The sequence below is a fragment of the Bipolaris maydis genome, assembly GCF_028858645.1.
Source record: "Bipolaris maydis strain C4 unplaced genomic scaffold PSV08scaffold_14, whole genome shotgun sequence".
Lineage (NCBI taxonomy): Eukaryota > Fungi > Ascomycota > Dothideomycetes > Pleosporales > Pleosporaceae > Bipolaris > Bipolaris maydis.
In genome coordinates this window covers 451,813-471,273 of record NW_027093870.1, presented here as the reverse complement: position 1 = coordinate 471,273, position 19,461 = coordinate 451,813, and the positions used below count along the sequence as shown (strand labels likewise).

At 53.6% G+C, this 19,461-nt stretch overlaps 9 protein-coding genes across 9 annotated transcripts; 4 read left to right on the top strand and 5 right to left on the bottom strand.

The window, feature by feature from the left end:
- Window positions 1-379: 379 nt before the first annotated feature.
- On the bottom strand, window positions 380-1,913 carry PSV08DRAFT_328470 (mannose-6-phosphate receptor binding domain-containing protein). Its single transcript, XM_014225109.1, has 3 exons — window positions 1,462-1,913; window positions 804-1,326; window positions 380-702 (listed from the first exon to the last, which is right to left on the bottom strand). Exons 1-3 carry the CDS (start codon window positions 1,818-1,820, stop codon window positions 544-546), a joined length of 1,041 nt encoding a protein of 346 aa, XP_014080584.1. The 5' UTR covers window positions 1,821-1,913; the 3' UTR covers window positions 380-543.
- Window positions 1,914-2,292: 379 nt separating this feature from the next.
- Window positions 2,293-3,884, top strand: PSV08DRAFT_187312 (ergosterol biosynthesis ERG4/ERG24; the record flags this gene model as incomplete). Its single annotated transcript, XM_014225108.1, has 3 exons — window positions 2,293-2,366; window positions 2,423-2,721; window positions 2,770-3,884. 3 exons carry the CDS (start codon window positions 2,293-2,295, stop codon window positions 3,882-3,884), a joined length of 1,488 nt encoding a protein of 495 aa, XP_014080583.1.
- A 116-nt stretch (window positions 3,885-4,000) lies between these two features.
- PSV08DRAFT_380413 (uncharacterized protein) lies at window positions 4,001-5,473 on the bottom strand. The gene has a single exon (XM_066093388.1). It carries the CDS (start codon window positions 5,357-5,359, stop codon window positions 4,400-4,402), a length of 960 nt encoding a protein of 319 aa, XP_065948200.1. The 5' UTR covers window positions 5,360-5,473; the 3' UTR covers window positions 4,001-4,399.
- A 286-nt stretch (window positions 5,474-5,759) lies between these two features.
- PSV08DRAFT_328432 (uncharacterized protein) lies at window positions 5,760-7,558 on the bottom strand. Its single transcript, XM_066092735.1, has 2 exons — window positions 6,846-7,558; window positions 5,760-6,796 (listed from the first exon to the last, which is right to left on the bottom strand). The coding sequence occupies exons 1-2, from the start codon at window positions 7,445-7,447 to the stop codon at window positions 5,971-5,973; spliced, it is 1,428 nt and encodes a 475-aa protein (XP_065948199.1). The 5' UTR covers window positions 7,448-7,558; the 3' UTR covers window positions 5,760-5,970.
- Window positions 7,559-8,065: 507 nt separating this feature from the next.
- PSV08DRAFT_328419 (uncharacterized protein) lies at window positions 8,066-9,054 on the bottom strand. The gene is made up of 2 exons (XM_014225105.2): window positions 8,787-9,054; window positions 8,066-8,709 (listed from the first exon to the last, which is right to left on the bottom strand). Exons 1-2 carry the CDS (start codon window positions 8,992-8,994, stop codon window positions 8,393-8,395), a joined length of 525 nt encoding a protein of 174 aa, XP_014080580.1. The 5' UTR covers window positions 8,995-9,054; the 3' UTR covers window positions 8,066-8,392.
- A 170-nt stretch (window positions 9,055-9,224) lies between these two features.
- Window positions 9,225-9,862, top strand: PSV08DRAFT_365320 (Sen15 protein-domain-containing protein; the record flags this gene model as incomplete). Its single annotated transcript, XM_014225104.1, has 1 exon — window positions 9,225-9,862. The coding sequence occupies exon 1, from the start codon at window positions 9,266-9,268 to the stop codon at window positions 9,860-9,862; it is 597 nt and encodes a 198-aa protein (XP_014080579.1). The 5' UTR covers window positions 9,225-9,265.
- An 84-nt stretch (window positions 9,863-9,946) lies between these two features.
- On the bottom strand, window positions 9,947-11,048 carry PSV08DRAFT_412012 (uncharacterized protein; the record flags this gene model as incomplete). Its single annotated transcript, XM_014225103.1, has 5 exons — window positions 9,947-10,172; window positions 10,223-10,356; window positions 10,405-10,535; window positions 10,583-10,714; window positions 10,763-11,048. The coding sequence occupies 5 exons, from the start codon at window positions 11,046-11,048 to the stop codon at window positions 9,947-9,949; spliced, it is 909 nt and encodes a 302-aa protein (XP_014080578.1).
- A 1,008-nt stretch (window positions 11,049-12,056) lies between these two features.
- On the top strand, window positions 12,057-12,712 carry PSV08DRAFT_365318 (uncharacterized protein; the record flags this gene model as incomplete). The annotated part of the gene is made up of 2 exons (XM_014225102.1): window positions 12,057-12,565; window positions 12,667-12,712. The coding sequence occupies 2 exons, from the start codon at window positions 12,057-12,059 to the stop codon at window positions 12,710-12,712; spliced, it is 555 nt and encodes a 184-aa protein (XP_014080577.1).
- Window positions 12,713-14,823: 2,111 nt separating this feature from the next.
- Window positions 14,824-19,270, top strand: PSV08DRAFT_404725 (fungal-specific transcription factor domain-containing protein; the record flags this gene model as incomplete). The annotated part of the gene is made up of 3 exons (XM_014225100.2): window positions 14,824-15,003; window positions 15,246-15,476; window positions 15,549-19,270. 3 exons carry the CDS (start codon window positions 14,824-14,826, stop codon window positions 18,804-18,806), a joined length of 3,669 nt encoding a protein of 1,222 aa, XP_014080575.2. The 3' UTR covers window positions 18,807-19,270.
- Between the last annotated feature and the right edge of the window lie 191 nt (window positions 19,271-19,461).

Sequence of the window (19,461 nt, the reverse complement as noted above, 5' to 3'; positions counted from 1 at the left end):
TTTTTTCCTTTTCTTTACGAAGATGTCAAGTCATGGTACTTTACGATAATCCCCCTTGGTTTTTCTTGACAGGTTATCCCACCGACGTTCCTGAGGGTTCCTTCCAACGCTTTGCAGGTGGGAGCAGCGTTACTACTATTTAGTTGGTAACGTCAGCCAGTCTAATGGGGTACTGTTTGGGCAAATGGTGGAGATTCAAACCTTTCGGCCCCTGGTATTGATGGACAACACAGACGAGTTTATCTGCAGGTTGTACTGGTGTTTCCCGGGTGCCCGATATGCTTCGCCGCTGCATGTATATAGTATGTCGAGATAGCAACACCAGGTACCTGCTCAATACATGAGGTACAAGAATGTGGTTCTTTGGGAGAATGACATGTGCTGAGTGACGTGATGAGATGAATTGCTAACGCACACTACATATCCAAACAACCCACTCTACGCCCGAGACTGATGTGCTCCAAGGCGAAGTGCTACTTTGTAAACCAAACCCATAAACGCCGTATCATGATGCCATGCTCAATATCTGTACACAGGAACTGTCTAATCATCCCACTCCTCATCCAAGTTATCTATGAGTCTATCCTCATCCTCATTGCGCCGGCCTCTGCGCGCATTGTCCTGACCCAGGGAAACGCGACTGTATCCGCGACGAGCCGGCATAAAGCGAGCGCAGGAAGAAGTCAAGATGACAAACATGTCCTTTTTTTTTCAACGTCAGCACTCCAAGAGGCCAAAAGGGACATTAAACTAGATCAAACAGCGATACGACCGCTCTTCCGAAAGCACCGGAGTAAACTCACCGTGAAGAAGCGCCAGATACCAGCCCACATGGCATAATTGGGCAGCTGGCGCCATCCGCGCTGGTGCATAACGGTGCGCTGGTAGACGCAACCACCGGCGAGATAGACGAGCACGGCAATCATGACCATGACGCCAAAGACACCGCCTGGACTCAGCGCCTGCGCTTCCTGGTGTACGCCACCGCAAGCAAAGGGCGAGCGGCCTTCGAAGAAGTATGCGCAGTCGTCCACTGCGGCGACGAAGGAAACGGAGGTTTTGGCCAGGGGGTCCGAGTCGCAGAGGAGCGAAATGACAGTCGTCTTGCGGCGCTCTTGCGTCTTTTTCTTTCCATCTTTGCCTTTGTCCTTGTCTTTGTCCTTGTCTTTGTCATCGTCGTCGTCGCCATCGATGATTTCACGCGAGTCGAGGGCGACTGGCTCGAGCGCGCGCTTGGACTTTGACGACGAGGAGGGGCACAGCGAGCCGCCCGTGTAGTTGAGGATGAGTTTGCGACCGCGGAATATGGGTTCCGAACTCTCGAGGCTGTGGTGGAGGTGTTCAGTCAGCATTGCGACTCCAAGTTTGTTGTGTTTCAGCCTTGGGGAAGGGCGCGCATATGACGATTGTCCTCATCGTCTGTCTTTGATGGTATCATTGTTGACGGGCGATAGAACTCACCCGATGGCCCATTGCTTGCTGCCCTTTTCGTAGAAGGCGCTGACGTTGCGCCAAAGGGCCTTGTCGAGGTCCTGCACCTCGTCGAGCTCTTCTACGACGGGCCCGCAGAAGTTGATGGTGAAGTTTGCGCCGTAGTCGTAGCCTCTGGCATGCCAGCTGCCCTCGTCGCCCTCCTTCTTACTGTTCTTTTTGCCATCAGACTGGGAGGGAGCCAGACGGCGCATGGGGTTCAGGTCGAAGAAGCGCTCGGTGGTGGGCGAGATGACGGTACATGGCTTGAGCGGCTTGTCCGAGGCGGCGGCTGCAAAGGGTAGCGCCGATGCTGCTATGAGGACCAGGACATGAAGTATGCTTATCATGACGGTGTTGGTTGGCGCGCAGCGCAGTCCGGCGATACTCGATGGTGACGATGAAGACTGCGATGGACCGATCGCCTACACGTCTCGTCCTTTACAACACGTTGGCTTTCGGAGCTGCCACCCCATGTCGTAGTGGCTTGCACCCGCAGCATCCCTGGCACTCCGGCTGGGGCTGGGTGCGGTTAGTGCCGCCAAGACCAGCCTGTGCGCGTCATTCCGGCTACGAAGCTCCCGACCTCCTCTCCCATCGACTGATTTGTGTGGTCCTGCACTCAACTACATAAGGAGACCCTGTGCCTCCCCTCGTCCATTCACCAGGCGGCGCGTTAATCATCCACTAGAAAAGAGCCTGGGATTGTTTGTTGTTGTGGGACGGAACGCGACGGGCCACTTTTCCTTTGCTTACGTTTGTTTGTTTGCGCCATCAACAGGCATTGAAAGAGCCAGAGGATACAATTCGACAGCTGGGACAATGGCAAAAGCAACTGCCGACAAGGGCATCAAGAAGCTCGCCGAGGAGCCCCATGGCTATGAGTTTCTCGGACCGTACGTTCCATCTTGCTCGAGGACCCTGACCATCATCACGCTAACCGCATTGGCAGTCCTGGAGCCTTCCTCATCTCCTTCGGTCTTCCCCTTCTGGTCTACGTCTTCATGTTTGTGTGCAATGACGTCTCTGGATGCCCGGCACCTGTGCTCCTCCACCCTGAGAGCTTCAGCCTTGAACAGCTAAAGAAGGAGGTTGGATGGACTGGTTTCTCTGGTCTGCTCAACACACAGGCTCTCCTTGGTACCCTGGGCTACTACTTCCTGAGCTTGGTTCTGTATCGTTTCCTCCCAGGTGAAGAGTGTGAGGGCACAGAGCTCAGGTCCGGTGGTAGGCTCAAGTACAAGTTCAATGGTAAGTCATATTCACCTGACTAGAGTCTAATATGCTAATACGCATCAGCCTTTTACTCTGCTCTCTTCATCATTACAGTCCTCGCTGCTGGAACCATCTCCCAAGGTGTCGACTTTCCGGTCTGGACTTTTATTCACGACAACTACATTGGTATTGTCACCAGCAACATCCTCATCTCCTTCTTCTTGGCCATCTACGTCTATGTTGCTTCTTTCAGCGTCAAGCACCCTAAGGATCCCTCCATGCGGGAACTTGCAGCCGGTGGCCACACTGGCAACATGCTATACGACTGGTTCATCGGGCGCGAACTGAACCCACGCATCACTCTGCCCATCTTTGGTGAAGTTGACATCAAGGCATGGTGCGAACTCCGCCCCGGAATGTTGGGATGGGTCATCATGGACCTTGCCTTTATGGTGCAACAATACCGCAACTTTGGCCGCGTAACCGACTCCATTATCCTCGTCACCGTTGCGCAAACCGTCTACACCTTTGACGCCTTATACATGGAGCCCGCCATTCTCACCACCATTGACCTCATCGCAGACGGTTTCGGCATGATGCTTTCATTTGGTGACCTTGTCTGGGTTCCCTTTACCTATTCTCTCCAGACCCGCTATCTCTCTGTCTACCCTGTCGAACTCGGCCTGACCGGTGTAGTCGGTGTATTGGCAGTACAGGGTATTGGCTACTACATTTTCCGCGCCGTCAACAACGAGAAGAACCGCTTCAGGACCAACCCTGAAGACCCCCGTGTCAAGCACCTCAAGTACATCGAGACAGCTGCCGGCTCCAAGCTCCTCGTCAGCGGCTGGTGGGGTATGGCCCGCCACATCAACTACCTAGGCGACTGGTTCATGAGCTGGTCCTATGTCCTGCCCACCGCTGTATCTGGATATGTCATTAAGAACGCGGCTCAGGACCCGGTCACCGCTGCTCAGACGGATGCGTACTTTTTCAAGGACAGCTACGGAAAGTACGTTGTACCTGGTGAGGCCAAGGGATGGGGCATGATCTTCACCTACTTCTTCATCGTCTACTTTGCCGTCTTACTCATCCACCGCGAACGCCGTGATGAGGAAAAGTGCAAGAAGAAGTATGGAAAGGATTGGGATCGTTATGTTGAGCTTGTCCCCTGGAGGATCATTCCCGGCATCTACTAAGCGATGTCATTCCACTGGGCGGGATAATGAGATGCAGGATGTAGCACTACCGTTTCCTTTACGGTTGAAGATGTGCATCCACTTGGAATGATGACATGTTGGATGTAGCGCTACCGCTTTACTGCGGTCGAAGACGTGCGTCCATGTAGGATGTAGCGCTACTGCTTCGCTTGTAGTTGAAGACGTGCATCCATCTAACCCGTGAAAAGTTGTTGTTTTCACACTTTTTACCTTAATTATTTGTAATTGTTTTTTTACGTTTTAGACACGCATGATGGAATGCTACCGCGCAAGTTCGGTTGAAGACATACATCTTATGTATTTTCGAAGAGATTTGAAGGAAAATATACTTTTTTTCAAATCGAAAAACAATTGCCGTTGGCCTTATCAGACGTTTCGAACTCAATGAAATATCGTACATGTCATGGTCATGATCATAATCGTAAGCTGAACCAGCAGCTTCAAAACAAACCCCCTTTCCGTCTTCAAGAAAAGAAAAGAAGAAGAAGAAAAATCTATCGTGCAGCCGACCGCTTCCTACCCATCCTACACCTCTCATCCCACCCGTCCTGCCCCTTCTTCTTCCGTCTTCCTCCTTTCTCCCCATCACTCGCCTCATCCCCCCTCCTCTTCTCAAGCGCATACTTGCGACCCCCATAGCCGCCCAGCACCAGCCCCGCTGCCGTACCTAGACCGGGAAAGATGGCATCACCAATGAGCGTGCCTGCGCCCGCCCCGAGAAAGGTGTCGCGCGTTTTGTGCGACTCGTCGTGGGATTTATCGTAGGAATGCGATTTCGAGGGCTTGTGGCGCCGGGAGTGGTTGTGGTTGTGGTGGCGCGAGGAAGAGCGGTCGCGGTCGCGGTCGCGGTTGCTGTGGTCGGAATCGTACGTGCGGTCTCGCGAGCGTGAGGAGTGGTGGGTGGTGGTGGTGGTGTGGCGCTGGGTAGGCTGACTGTAGTGGTGATGATGGTGGTGGTGGTGATGGCGGCTAGGTGGTGGGGGAGAGTCGGAGTCGGATATTGAGCCTAGGCTTGTGCTACGGTCTGATTCTTGGTCTGCGAAGCGGACGCGGGCGGGTTGAGAGTGGCTTCTGTAGGGTTGAAGGGGGGCGCCGAGGTAGCTGCTGTGTTGGCGTTGGAGTTGGGGTTGCGGTTGTGGGATTGATGGTGGTGAGGCGAAGTAGCCGCCTGGTGGTGGTGTTTGAGGGTAGGGTGCCATCATTGCTTGTTGTTGGGATGGTTTTTCGGGATATGGTTGGTGGGGTGTGTAGCCATTATGTTGTTTCGGTGGTGGTGGTGGTGGAAGATAAGGATGCGCAGAATATGATGGAGGCGGCGTGTTCATGTACGGTGATGCTGGTGGTTGCTGGTATAGCGGTGGTTTTGATGAATGCGACTGGTATGCATTTGGTGAGTGACTTCCTAGAAGTTCATGGACGCCTTGTGTGCCCAGATAGTAGTCGTGCGCTGCCATTTCCTGTAATGTCCTCCCAGTAAATCGTAGATTCTGTTATTACGGTTGATTCTATCGTGAAGTGGGCAAAAGAAAATATGAAGCGTACTCAAAAAAAACAATAGGAAATCCAACAGGCGCCAGGCGTCTTGGAAGGCCTCGGCCAAGTTATATATACCAAGCAAACCCTGAGGGTCTCGTGCATCTGTCACCAGTCATTGCTTAGTTTATTTTAGCGACGTCACTCTGATCAACAGGTCTAGTTTCAAATCTGCTTAGTACGCATATCGGTATCTTCGGACAACTCGGCCAGCCCGTCAGTGGAAGAATGACGGGACTGGAAGAACTGTCCGGATGCTTCCTTTTGATGCAAGTGGAATGCGTTTGACTGACGTAATGATTCCCATGGACATGTTCTCAGTCAAAAAGCTTTTCTGTAGATAGGCGACTATGTGCTGGTATTGATAATTACAGTGTCTGCACACTATGAATGCCTTTTGAGATGACTTGGTTTTACCAGACGAGGCGAGCCGCGGGCTGTGCTGCACGCCAAGAACACAGTGCAGGTTTCCGCTCCCAATGAGCAGCCTCATCCACGCTGCTTGCGCCACGCAGAAAGCTCGGCATTAATATCAGGATTTCGTCGCCACACCTGTTCTAACCAATGGTGCGCTCAAAGATGCTTCTGCATCTGTGGGTCCATAGTCCTTACGCATGGACACACCCTCAATTTTCTTAACCTTGTTGCCCTCCTGCCACATGATGTAGCCAGCAGCACCAGACACGCCACAGGCTAGTGCGACAAACAGTCCCGTGGCCCATGACGGCCTCTGTATACGGTCATAGTGCCACATGTAGAAGCACAGGCATACCTGAAAGAATGTGTTCCAAACATTGAACCAGACAACAACGTCCATGGTCCAGCTCTTGGTCGGCGGGGCGCGCATTGCTGTCGGGGGTGGGTCTGGGATTGCCTTGAGGGGGATGGGTACAGCAGGGTTCTGAGGGTCGACGCAAGTTGCATCGGCATCATCTGGTAACTGATCCGAGCCAGGAAGTCTGAACCACCCTCGATGTATGCCGGCTAGTCGTCGAATGCCAGTCTCAGTGCGCTTTGATCCACCAATCCTCCACCAAGCCCACCAGTACAGGTCGCGGAAACGCCATGGAGCCAGACCAAAACCTGTAACGCAGAAGAGGGCATTGAGGATCTGCGAATCAATCTCAATCCAGACGCGCCGTGGTGAATTGATATCGTCACAGGTAGGCTTGCACATGGCCGGTGCGGCGTTGCAGAGAAGGAGGAACAACATGCCACCCCATGCAACAACATTGAGACAGTACAGTGTGATGAGGAAGCCTGCAGGGGTGAGGAACCATTTCCAGAAGCTCTTGAGACTAATGCTAAGGGTTTGTTTCCATGGGAGCTTCGGTGGCGGAATGTAACCATTTGCATACTGTCTGTTATTAGTACAATTGTAGAGAGGAGTAAGACATTTGACATACCCGACCTGAAGACGTTCTCTTGGGCTGTTGTGGCTGGCCGCCATCAACGTACTCAGCTGCTGTGTCGGAACTGTGTTTTGACGGTACGCCAGGTACAGTGTTCGGTTGAGCGTCCTGTTCCACTACTTGATGTGTGTCTTCTTCGACCAAAGCTGGAAAAGATTGGGTGCCCAACACATTGTTCGACGAACTCTTGTGTGTCGCGGTGTGCGAGGGCTCTGGCTGCTCCGATGTTGCTGTTGCAGTCGTAGATGTCCGCGATGCCGATGCACGCCGACTAGCTCGGGACCCTGCTCTACTGCGTTGCGCATGTTCATTCCAGCCGTCGGAACCAAAGGAGCCTGTCCTGATGTCCGAAAGAGAGGGTGCCCTGGCTGCAGTGGTACCAGTTGCTGCCCACATGCCTGGTGGAGGGTTTGCTTCCATTAGCTTGCCAGTGGCGCTTCGCAGTCTACTCGAGACGGTCGAGGCATTTGTTGAGGATCGGTCGCGGCCATTGGTGGTAGGTGACTCTGGGCCAGCGTTGGACGTATCCTGGTTGGCGATACCTGGGGGCTGTGGGAATGGCACCGGCGTGGGGATGTTGCTGTTAGGGGACGCCATGTGCAAGAGGGAAGGTGGTTGGCCCACGTCCTTGGTTATGTACAGTTTGTGAATGTCCCCCCTTGCGGCTCAGTGTGCCAGCCAAGGTGGTTGATGATGGATAGTGCAATGCCGCGTTGCCTTGGCGGGATCCTTGCTTTTGCTGGCTTGTCCCCTACGGCGGTGTATGACGTGCGGCGTCGAATCTGTTGGGAGGTACAACTGGCATTTTGTTATCGGGCGCCATGGCACCCTTATACTTTGGCGCAGGCATTGCAGACGATGGGGTGATGGAGGGGCTAGACTGCTTCGGAGGCGGCTCCTGCGTTGTCTAACCCCAGATCCACCTCCCTGCAGCATTTGAGCCACACGCTAGACGCATCCTGCAGTGGAAGAACGCGTACAGCCACTCCGCCACAATCGTGACCACTTCTGTGCTGTTGTTGTGTTTGTCTATGGTCCACCATACCCAACCATCAGTCACCAGCAACTCGGTGTTTCGCAGCCCCCCGAACTCGACTTATCGCATGAAAACAATGCCTCCTGTGTAATTGTGGAGCTTGGTTTGGCGGTGAGGGTATCAGGCAGGGAAAATTCGCTACAAGACATGACGGACTCCACGCAAACATCGGCACATTGTGTGAACATGAAGCTTTATTTGATGTCATTTTATATATACCGTGAATCATTTCTCGTGTGCGACAGTGGCACGTACAAAGTTTTTAGTCTAACCCCATCACTGCTCACAGTTACAGACGCAATAACTTGAAAGTCGGCACAGTAGCCGTTGGAAAGTTAGTTTGAGCTTGGCTGTAATGTGGATGTTTGCCTCGACCTCAGAATCACAATCTTGTTGTTGCCTTGGAGTAGTTTTCAGGTGAGCGACACTAAGCCGGTGCTAGTAAGAATGTAAAGGAAACATGCGCAATCCGTGACTCGGCCCTACCATGCTCCCATAGTGCTTGCTCAGATCAGTGCGAAAGCACCGGCAACGGCTGCCGCAAGCGGAGCGAGATGGGCGTTAGCATTGAGTGCCACGGCGTTGCCCGTTGCTGCGGGCGCTCCAGAGCTAGTTGGGCTTCCCGTGCTGCCTGTCTGGGACGAAGAGGCGGGCGTAGAGGTTTGGGAGGCGCCAGTAGAAATGGGCGTCTCGCCGGCAGGGATGCTCATGAAGCCGGTGACGGTGGAGAGAGAAGGGTCTGTGATGATGGAGGCGATGGATTCTGAGATGGGCCGGGGGAGGGGGACGGGGGTGCCCAAGCTGGCATTAGGTGTACTAGAGCCTGGCCGAGTCAGTGCGTGGTGCTGGTAAACGTGCATGCATACTAGCAACTGCTCTAGTCAGATTCAAGACACTTACATGGCGAGGGCGGGCAAGGCTCCATGAAGCATTCCTCGAAGCAGGCCCATGGGTCCTCGGCCGGGACCGATGTCTGGATGGTGAAGACGCCCTCGCTGGTGGGCGTAGGGCTGGCAGCGGGCGACGTCGTGGAGGCGTCTTGTGCGGCGGCGGCGCTAGCCAGAAGCAGCAGGACGGTAGAGGCGGAGATGGAGGCAGGGGCGAGCATGGCAGCGACGGTGTTGAAGGACGGATGGTGCAGTGGTGGTTCGTTGTCTGGCTGCGTCTGCAAGAAGAGGGCGATGTGCATGTGGCAGCGGGCGGTATATAAGAAGGGTGCGTCTGTCGCTGCCTGGGTGAATGCCACGGCGGGGAGGCAGTCGAGATCTTCGCTCCTTCCGCAACCGCGTAGCTTCCTCGTCACCCCAGCAGGCTGCGCACCCTGCGACGCCGTCGACTGCCAATTATCCTCGACCTCGCCGCGGCGCCCAGGCGCGGACATGGCGACGTCTGCTGTGCAATGCGCCATGAGAGTGGCCGTTGCGCCGGCCCCGCTACAAACGTTCGTATCAGCGGCGTCGTCGCAACACGCTGCCACGACGCACCTTCCCAATGAGATTTCGCTCGCCCGCCAGATCATGCACAATCTCCAGCACCAGCACGACTGGACTGCCCTGTGCCTTCACACGCACTCGCCCATCACAAACGACCCTCTGCCCCGTCCCCTCGTCTCTGGCCTCCCGCCCCGCCGCCTCTACGTCCACCCCGACGAGCAGGTCGAGCTGCTCAAGAAGGCCGACCGCGAGAGAAGGGCTCGCGCGCCCGGCCAGCCTGCTGCTCTCGACGTCAAGGCAGACCCCGAGCGGGAATGGATCCTGCCCACCAGGCTCAAGGAGCAGTGGACACTGCGCAGGCTGGCCAGCGTCTTTGATGCCATTGCCCTCGTCCCACCACACGAGCCGGACACAACAGACACGGCAAGCCCGGCCAACCCATGGCGGACAACCAAGCGTGTGGTGCTGGCGACGGTCGACACCGATAGCACCGTCGTCTATTACATCGTGCACGATGGCGTAGTCAAGCCTCGCCAAAACTGAGCACAGTAGAAAAGAAAAGAAACTTGCATTACGCCGCTGCCCAATCCATCCCTCTGGCTGGCCTGCCCAGCACCCGCCATGCCTTCATGGAATCTCCCCCAAGACCGTGTCCCCTGCCTTCGGCCTCTGATAGAACCTCTCCATATCCACCTCTGTTTCTGGCGGCAGCTGGTGCGCCTCTGCCCATTTCCGTATAGCCTCGTAGTCGCGACATCGGTGCTTTGTGTTAAAGTCGACAAACGGCATTGGCTCTGGCTCACTGTCGGGCTGCCACCACACCTGGCCCAATACACCCACGTCCGGGTTGCACCTGCCCGGTTCGTTAGTCGTTGGATGGCTGGTGAGTCATCCGGCACTCACATGAGAACCTGTCTGATAGTGTCGAGGCAGTGAGTGGCATGCACTCGCACAATGTACTCGCTATTTACAAATGCCCCCTGCTTTTGTGCCAGATAGTAGTCGTAGTTCCAATGCAATGTCTTGCGAAGGAGATCCTTCAACCAGTCAATGTCCATTCGTTCGCACACAAAGTTAGCACTCACAAGACAATGCAGGTGATGCAGGCCCTCGACGTTGGCTGGGAAGCCACCACCGTACTCTTGACTAATCTTCACTTGGTCATGACGCAGCCCAGTTCGCTCCGCCTCGGCCTCGGCAATCACTACACTTCGGTCTCGGACAACAGTCAACACAAGTCATCAGTATACCAAAGACACTTACAGTTGATACCAAGTGCATCCCACGCCGCGTCGACTTCTGGCCCTGCTGACTGCCGATAAACATTCTGATGCAAGAAGCTTCCGTTGAACAATTGCACATGCCAATTCGGCGTCACATCTCTGACGACGGGTGCTGTCAAGGTCACCAGCTGCCACCAATCTTCCTTCACGCAGGGCTTACAGTATTGCGAGATGTGGTGAATACAAAACTCGTCAGCGTTGACGGCCGAGGTCGTTCGGTTCACATGGAAAGCCATCCATAACGTCGCGCCCACGTATACGATAGTGCACAGCACATGCACTCTTACAGCGACCCGAGAATCGCCACTTGGACGATACAAAGCAGAGGGTTTGAGGGGTGGCGAGGCTGAAGAAGAGCCTGGCAGTAAGCTGTCGCTGTCTTGGCTCTCAGAGTCCCGCCGATGCAGGCACTCATGTTTAGGTTGACGGTTGAATATTTTCAGCATGTTGGACATGGCATGCATGTCTCCAAGATGAGCCAAAAGTAAAAAGAAGCAGAGTACTCTTGACAGCAACGCGGCACCCATAAGACCCAGATTATCTCCAGTAAGAGCATACGCGGCCAAGCCTAACGCCATCATGTCCCATCTGTACGCGGTCAGTACCACAGGACCAGCTGTGTATGACAAGCGGTAGTACAGTGATGGCTGTCAAAAATGTCAAACACGTTGGTAGGCAGATACAAGAAGCAATGTGACCACAATGTCAACACCACCTGATCTGACTCTAGAGGTGATATCGCTTGGAACTAATAGTCCAGGGGCTGCTTTCAACACATATCTCGGGCCCAACTCGTCACCGTCGTACAGTGCTGTTGAACAGCCTCCCTACATGTACACCATCACCTGCATAAACTCATACTGCTTTGTTTGCGATATATTGGTCTAGGTACACTACCCGGCTTATTTTATGACTGACATTGCAACGAGTACCACCGTCTAGGCTGGTCCTGGTGCATCATGTCAGCCTTGGTACAAAGGTGACAACGGGACACAATACCATTCATATTCTAAAGCCCTCGTCATACAAACGACAAGTCTCACAAGCTAGAACAGGAACTTTTTGTTTTACATGTGACACAGGCACACCGCTTTGAGGCCTCGGAATGCGTTATTTGAATACAATGGGTCAGCTCGACGACAGTGCGGGCCCAGAACAGCACCAGGTAGCATATCTACTGCAAGTTTGCATGTCTTACAGCATGCGGCATTGGGAGCTCACTGCAGAGTTGAGCTATTGCCGCAGAATGCTAAACGGATGGAACCCAATGCTGCATGTCGATCGCCAGTGTGCATGTCTGAAAACTTGGCAATGACAAAGTCGACAAGATTGGATACAAAAGGACCATTCCCGTAGCAGATTCACAGCATCATCAATTGGTAGCATCAGTAGTCTTGAGAAAGCAGTCACTACTTGACATTTTCAAACTCTAGTCTTTCCAGGCTCTCCTCACTATGCATCCTGCAGCCTTTGTTGCATGCCTAGCCGGCCTCGCTGTCGCCGCCCCAGTGGGAAAAAGCATCGCTGAGCCAGCGAAGGGCGAGACAATTCAGCCCGTGGTGCAGGACTACGCAAGCTACGGCGAATACTACATCAAATACGGCGACTACCCTTCAGTTGCCGAGGCACGGTCGGCCAGCATGGCTCTTTCCAAGCGCGGATACTCTTGCTACACCTCATACACGCCCTATCCGTCAGCCCTGGATGCCGAGGCTCCGGAATCCAGCATGGCAGAAAAGCGAGGATACGGGACATATGCGCCGTACTGTGTCTACGGCGCAGCTGCCGAGGCTGAAGCTGCAAAGATGAAAGATGCGAATATGTCCAAGCGCCACATGGCCATGAGTGTGCCAGAAGGCACGGCTGTGGATGCGGACACGATGGAGCAGCAGGATATGGCTGTTTCTGTGGGAGATGCAGCGATTGAGCATGACGCTGCTAAAGTGACTTACCAGACGTACAGGTGAGTAATCCTTTTTTTTCTGTTTTGCTTATTCGCTAAAGAGATGTAACGCCTTTGTTTATTTTTTTTGGCTCTCCATGCTGACAACATTCTCCTCACAGTCCATACAGTGCGTATGCCAACTATCCGAGCGGAGACATGGCATGATCTTGATGCCGAGCGAAGGGAGCCGGATCATAGAATTGTATCAGTCTGATCTGGTGGGGGGGGAGGGTAACATGTTTTGCAAATTGCTCTTCTCACCACTTGGGCCAAGGTTCTGTACTCTTACCTCTTTCTCTCACCTCCTCAGCAGCAAAAGGAAAGGGCAGATCCGTGCACCGTATAACTCTACTATCCGTCCTTTTTTTTTCTCTGCTGAGAGACGGATTGCTCTCTCATTTCCTTACAACAACAGACAGTTCGCCGATTATCCAATCGGTCCCTCTTTTTTTTTCTTCTTCTTTGATTCCAAGTATGACCTAAAATCTTTGCGTTACTAGGGCGCTTAGTGAACAACAAGCAATAAATTGATGAGGATAAGCTTAGTCTGGACGTCATCTTGCCCCATCTCACCGCGCTTGCTGACAGACATGACCTTGCCCTGGAAAGCATTTCCGCTCGTGCAGAGGACTATCACTGCCATGTGTGAGAACGGGCGGACAACTAGCTCGTGTTATACTTTGCGGTTGGGCTTGGAAGGTGCGGGAGGGAAGACAAATAGATCAGACTACACCCCACAACACTCACACAAGAGAGAGAAGTAGAAGAAGAAGAGGAGGAGGAGGAAGGAAAAAAAAGGTAACGTAGCCCTAACGTCGCATAGGCTACCATTACCCTTACCCCCGGTTTCTCTTTATTCTCTCGCTCTCTCGCAAACGTCAAAAGTGGGGTCGAGTCGCCCCCAAATCCCCATGCCACAATGCTACTTGCTTATCTAAACTACGGTACGTACGTATGTAACACTTACACCTTGTCTTTTCGCAGTTGACCCCACAAAACGATGCAAAGACCTGTGGAAAAAAAAAACGGTTACACGAACTAAACTTGTTTTTTCCCTACCCCTCTCCATCCTTTTAAGACCAGGGGAAACATAGATGACGATTTAGATATGCTTGCTTTGTTTCTATAAGGGAAGAGGCGCCAAGAGAGAGAGAAAAAGGGGAGGGGAATAAGTCGGGGTTAGTATTTAGTATTTTTTTTTTGCACGTGGGTTCAACGTGGGAAGGTGCCAAGCATGGGGGATGTGGACATGCAAACATGTGGTTGAAAACAGATTTCAATGTGTGTGTGGGTTTTCCCATGTGCATGCGTTGGCAAAAAGGTTAAAATGCTGTCGAATCGGAAAATAAGGCAAGGGGCGTTGCGGGGAAAAGAAGAAAAAAAAGGGTGAGATTGGGTTCTGTGTGGCTGGCTACTCACGTGGCCTCTATTGAGGTTCTTTGGGTTTTTGGCTGAGAAGGGGAGGGGGTGGTAGGTGGTGGTGGTGGCGGACGGGCGGGCCAAGTGGCACTGGGGTTGGGGTTGGGCATGGGCATAGAGTGGTGGGCCCAGTTTACTTTACTAATGTTGTGAAGCCCCGCAGGAAAAAAACGAGGGCAAGGCAGGGCGAAACCGGTGTGTGGACGCATCATGGGAGGGTCCCGCGCCGTTTCCCTCGACGGACTGACTATTTGTCGCAAAAAAAAGCGACCGAGTCGTGGTCTGATTTTCGTCTGGGGGGAAGGTATAGACGGGCCTATCCGGTCATGGTGGAATCATTCGTCTTCTGTGCGGGTTTAGAGTTCAGCATGTCTGTGTCAGGCAAGATGAAACGGGGCTTGATGACGTTCAAGGGAAACATGGGGCGTCGGATGTGACGTGCAAAGGGGATCGACTGTGCGTATGTGCGTGCATGACAGGAGGAGTGGGAGTGCATGGAGGCGAGGGAGCAGAAGCGGACAGAGAGTAATCTATCTGTGCAGTAGGTACATACACACGCAGGTATCGAGGATATAGGATGGACGTGCATACTCGTATACATACACAGCCCTTGGGTAAGTACTTTGGCTGCACCCCGGCCGAGTAATAGGATTGCCTAAAAGCGATTGCCCATGATCGTCTGGTGCCTAACACTAGGGAGGCAGGGGGCGGGAGGCGACTGGTGGCAGATGCAGTGCAGTGCAGTGCAGTGCAGGCTGGAGTGCAGGCGTGCTTGGTGATGCCTGAGTAATCAGGCCCTGGCGAGAGCAGGCCCATGTGGGGAAGGCCAGCCCACCGCATCGCCATGGCGTGTATCCATGCCAACCCAAACGTGCCGCCTCGCCATTCTAATCGGCCAGAAGCAGCCTGATGGCGCTTCCATGCCAGCCTCAACAGGCAAGGAGCGGGCTGGCCAAGCCGTGCGAATCTCGACGGGAGCCCGCGGCGGTGTGGGACCGAACGCAGCGACCACTGTGCACCTAGTAATAAGTGGTAAAGTACACATAGCAGTACTGGCCCAGCGTCAGACAGGCCTGCACCAAGCACCAAGCCACCCTTTTTCGCTGCTAACCCGCTGGCCTTGCCCATTACATTGCCCGCCGTCATCGTGCACCTCCCTCTGCGCTCGCGCCAAAGCCGCCTGCGCTGGCCGTGACCTTTGGCTTGCTAGCTGTCTGCGTCGCGGTGCTGACGTTCCTTTCTCGTCCCCACATACACAGACTGCGCTTTGATATACCAGCTAGCGCCCCACTGCCTTTGGCTCCAAAGCGCCGTGACTATCTTGTGGAGAAGAGTCGGAGCCTCCCCCATTTGCTCCCAAGATCTCTCTTCGTCCGGTGCTCCGACTCCCAAGGCCACAGCACACCACGCCCACGCACCCATAACCGCTTTGGAACACCTCGCCGCGTCGCATCTCTGCCATGCTTCTTTGCCCTGCAATCAACACGCTCACATGACTTGCTCGGTTCAGGTGTGGAACACTACTGTGACATTGCCTCGGCACTGCCTTGCGACATAGCCATCCAGGTAGACACGGGCGCAGCCCTTCGTCGAGACAGTCATGGCCGACTCGAGTGCCACCGCAACCTCGATAGCCGCCCCTTCGCACCCACCCTACGACCCCGACGACTCCCTCATGCTGACTGACTATGGCCTGTCCGATTACCGAGCCTCTCCAAACAACATCGGCACCAGCCCTGCAAACATGATGGCCTCGCTTGCCGACTATGACATGGCCTTCGCCCAGGGCCAGTCATATGCTTCGAATTTTGACGGTCTGCAGCCAAAGATCGAGCCCGGCTACGCCGACCACAGAGGCAGCATTGGCAACATGAGCGACGCCGGTATGAGCGGTGCCGGTAGCAGCGTTCACCCAACCAGAATGAGCATCGGCGGAAGCCCGGCTCACGATGGGAACCATACGAGCCCGGAGAGCGCTCAAGCTATGAATATGTTCGCCATGGGAGATGTGTTGAAAGACGCCTCAGCCAACAGCGTCAATGGCGCAGACCATTCGACCACGTCGCGGCGGAGTAAAGACGATGTCCAGGATCCGCCACTGTGGAGTGAGATGAAGACAAAAGCAGGCAAGGAAAGAAAGAGGCTGCCGCTGGCTTGCATTGCCTGCCGGAGGAAGAAGATTCGCTGCTCTGGCGAAAAGCCGGCATGCAAGCACTGCCTGCGCAGCAGGATACCGTGCGTCTACAAGGTCACAACGCGAAAAGCTGCCCCGAGAACCGACTATATGGCTATGCTGGACAAGAGGTTGAAGCGCATGGAAGATCGGGTTATCAAACTCATACCAAAAGAAAGCTTGCCTTCAGTCGCCAATGTAGGCAGATCCGTCGTTAAGCCCGCTATCCCCGGCGCCCCACCCAAAACACCCACGACGAAGAAACGCGCCGCAGAGGAGGCTTTTGGCAATGAACTCGATGAGTGGTCAAAAGCAAGAGGCACAGACCCAAATACCGCCAACGCAACTACCCAGACCAAGGAATCAGATGAAAGCAAGCTCCTCACAGAAGGTGCCGAGAGCTTGCCATCAAAAGAAATGCAAGAGCATTTGGCAGAGGTCTATTTTGACTATGTCTACGGCCAAAGCTATCCTCTGCTTCACAAGCCCAGTTTCATGAGGAGGCTGGCAACAGGTAAAGTTCCGCCCGTGCTAATGCTTGCCATGTGTGCCATTTCCGCCCGCTTCTCAAACCACCCGCAATTACGGACAGAGCCTTGTTTTCTGCGAGGTGACAATTGGGCAGCACGCGCGCGCGAAATTGCGTTAAAACGATATGATGCGCCCAACATCACAATTCTCATAGTTTACTTGTTGCTTGGATTGCATGAATTTGGCACATGTCAGGGTGGTCGGAGTTGGATGTTTGGCGGCATGGCGCAAAGAATGGCATACGCCCTGCAGTTACACAAGGAGAATGAATACGACCCACTAGCCAGCGAATCCGACAGGAAACCCCTGAGCGCCACCGACAGAGAAATACGGCGGCGGACAATGTGGTCTTGCTTTTTGATGGATCGCTTCAATTCCTCTGGTTCCGACCGGCCACTTTTCGTGCACGAGCAGTATATTGAAGTACAATTGCCAGTCAAGGAGCATCTCTACATACACGAGATACATGCGCCGACGGAGAATCTCGAGGGCAATGTGCCAAATCCCGTTCCCCCTGACAGCGGTCAGCTTTCGAATCCCCGCGACAACATGGGTGTCTCGGCATACACCATCAGACTGGTCTGCACATGGGGAAAGCTGATCAAGTACATGAACTTGGGCGGCAAGGAACGCGAATCCGAGACTATGTGGTCTCCAGGGTCCACATTCAACGCTCTCAAAAAGGAAGCCAAGGATTTCAAGGCTGCGTTGCCGGAGATGCTCGTATACTCGCCCGAAAACCTCAAGAGCCACGCCATTGGAAAGACTGCCAACTCTTTCCTCTACCTTCACATATTATGGCAGCAAATTATGCTGTTCATGCATCGTTTTGCATTGCCTTCGACCGCAGGAAGTAGGCCCCCAAAAGATATGCCACATGCCTTTTTGACAGAATCCGCCCGCGCTGCACTCGACGCCGCGAACCAAATATCAATCCTCATTAACGAAGCCATGGACCACAATGTTGTCGCCCCATTTGCAGGATACTCGGCCTTCTTTTCTTCCACCGTCCATGTCCATGGAGTCTTCTCGAAAAACCCAAAGTTGGAAGCACAGTCGAAAAAGTACCTCGCGTATAATGTCAAGTATCTGACAAAGATGAAGAAGTACTGGGGCATGTTTCACTACATGGCAGAAAATCTCAAGGAGTTGTACCGACAACACGCTGATGCGCAGCTCAAAGGGCCCGATACTAGTGGTGAAAACAAGGGTCGCATCTTTCAGTATGGAGACTGGTTCGACAGATACCCCCACGGTGTTTCAAAGACGGATTACGAGGATGCGGCCGAATCGACCCAGACCGAGCCAGGCACCGATGCGGTTCTGGGGCATAAGAGCGACCTACAGAGTGTGGAGGAATTCTTTGCCTCGTTATCCCCACCGTCAAAGACTGAGCACCACCGCAAGCAAGCGCGAAAAAACAGGACAAAATCAATGTCGAAACCCGAACACCGGTACCAGCAGCATAACGGTCATTCTCAGCAAAATTCTGCTGCGCCCATGCAAGCACAGCAGCACATGGAACCCGTCAACATGTTCACCCAAGACGATATTCGAGGTGCCATGGCCGCTGGATACGAATCCGTGAACCTCTTTGTCCAACACCAACAACAACAACAGCAGCAGCAGCAACAATCTTCATCCCAGCAATTCCTCGCTGACTTTGCATCGCATCACCAACCCCAGCACTCCTCCCTCCCACTCCTCAACACCTCGCCCACGATGATCCACCCCTCACACGCCCACCAAATGGACTCTTCCGCCCACACCGCCAACCTCTCTCCTTTCCCCGACCTAGCCACCGACTTCCACAATGCCTACTGGAACCTCGACGCACTCGGCCTCGGTCCCACAAGTAACTTCTTCGACCCCATGAGCAGCTACTTTGTCCCCTTTAACGTGGATCCGCCGCCCCAGCAAAATCTAGGCGATGACGCTGTCTTTGCCGGCCAAGGACCCGAAGCCTATGGCTTTGCGCTTGGTGCTGGCACACCGGTAGATTTGGATCTCATGCATGGGGTTGGCGTTGGAGCTGGTGGTGGGGGTATCGGAAGGCATCGAAGTAGCGTTGGTGGTGCTAGTGGTGTGAGACCTGGTATGGGTGGTAGAAGAGGTACGGGGTCTGGGCTTGAATGAATGCTTTTTCTTCTTTTTTTCTTTTTTGTCGCCATTCCGATGTATTTTTTTTTTTGACATTATTTATTATATTCCGGGACCATGGAACGAAAACGATGTCTTTGGCCAAAACCCCCCCATTTTTTTTGGCTGTCTCTCTCTTTTTTTCCCGTCAACTTTGGTGGCTAGCGGGTTGGTTGGTTGGTTGATTTATGGTAGATACCAGGGAAGACTAGGAGTATATTGGGGTTTTTGGTGTTCAATGGGCTGTGTGTGGGGGGGCACACTTGTTTGGTTTCAGGGACCAATTGGGGGCGGTTCTTTTAGAGAGGATTCGCTCATTTAATCTTCTCAATAGAAAAAGTCATGGTTTAAACTCGAGCATGTGTGGAGTGATTGTATTGGGTGCTTATAGATGCTTGCGTGGTGAGTATTTGGGTCTAGTGCCTTGGCATGGGGAAATGGTACTTGGTTCATTATTATACAGTCAACTCTTCATATCGCTTGGTTTTTTGTTCTTGTAATTATATGCTCCTCTCATGCTACAGAAGGCATCGCCATCTCTTTTTGGGGCCACCATGTCGTGTCACTGTGGCTGTGGCTGTGGTTGTCAGCCCCCGGAATGAGGGGCAAGGCTGAGCATGCCTTGCAGTCGTCACTCGACTGGTTGAGGCCG

What these genes read in the sequence shown, in the direction of transcription:
- PSV08DRAFT_328419 (XM_014225105.2), bottom strand. Translation starts at nt 8,994, where the DNA reads ATGCTCGCCCCTGCCTCCATCTCCGCCTCTACCGTCCTGCTGCTTCTG. An exon ending in GCCTTGCCCGCCCTCGCCAT is followed by an intron (nt 8,710 to 8,786) that starts GTAAGTGTCTTG and finishes TGACTCGGCCAG; the next exon opens with GCTCTAGTACACCTAATGCC.
- PSV08DRAFT_380413 (XM_066093388.1), bottom strand. Translation starts at nt 5,359, where the DNA reads ATGGCAGCGCACGACTACTATCTGGGCACACAAGGCGTCCATGAACTT.
- PSV08DRAFT_328470 (XM_014225109.1), bottom strand. Translation starts at nt 1,820, where the DNA reads ATGATAAGCATACTTCATGTCCTGGTCCTCATAGCAGCATCGGCGCTA. An exon ending in AGCAAGCAATGGGCCATCGG is followed by an intron (nt 1,327 to 1,461) that starts GTGAGTTCTATC and finishes CCTCCACCACAG; the next exon opens with CCTCGAGAGTTCGGAACCCA. An exon ending in GTATCTGGCGCTTCTTCACG is followed by an intron (nt 703 to 803) that starts GTGAGTTTACTC and finishes TGAAAAAAAAAG; the next exon opens with GACATGTTTGTCATCTTGAC.
- PSV08DRAFT_328432 (XM_066092735.1), bottom strand. Translation starts at nt 7,447, where the DNA reads ATGGCGTCCCCTAACAGCAACATCCCCACGCCGGTGCCATTCCCACAG. An exon ending in AAGAGAACGTCTTCAGGTCG is followed by an intron (nt 6,797 to 6,845) that starts GGTATGTCAAAT and finishes TAATAACAGACA; the next exon opens with GTATGCAAATGGTTACATTC.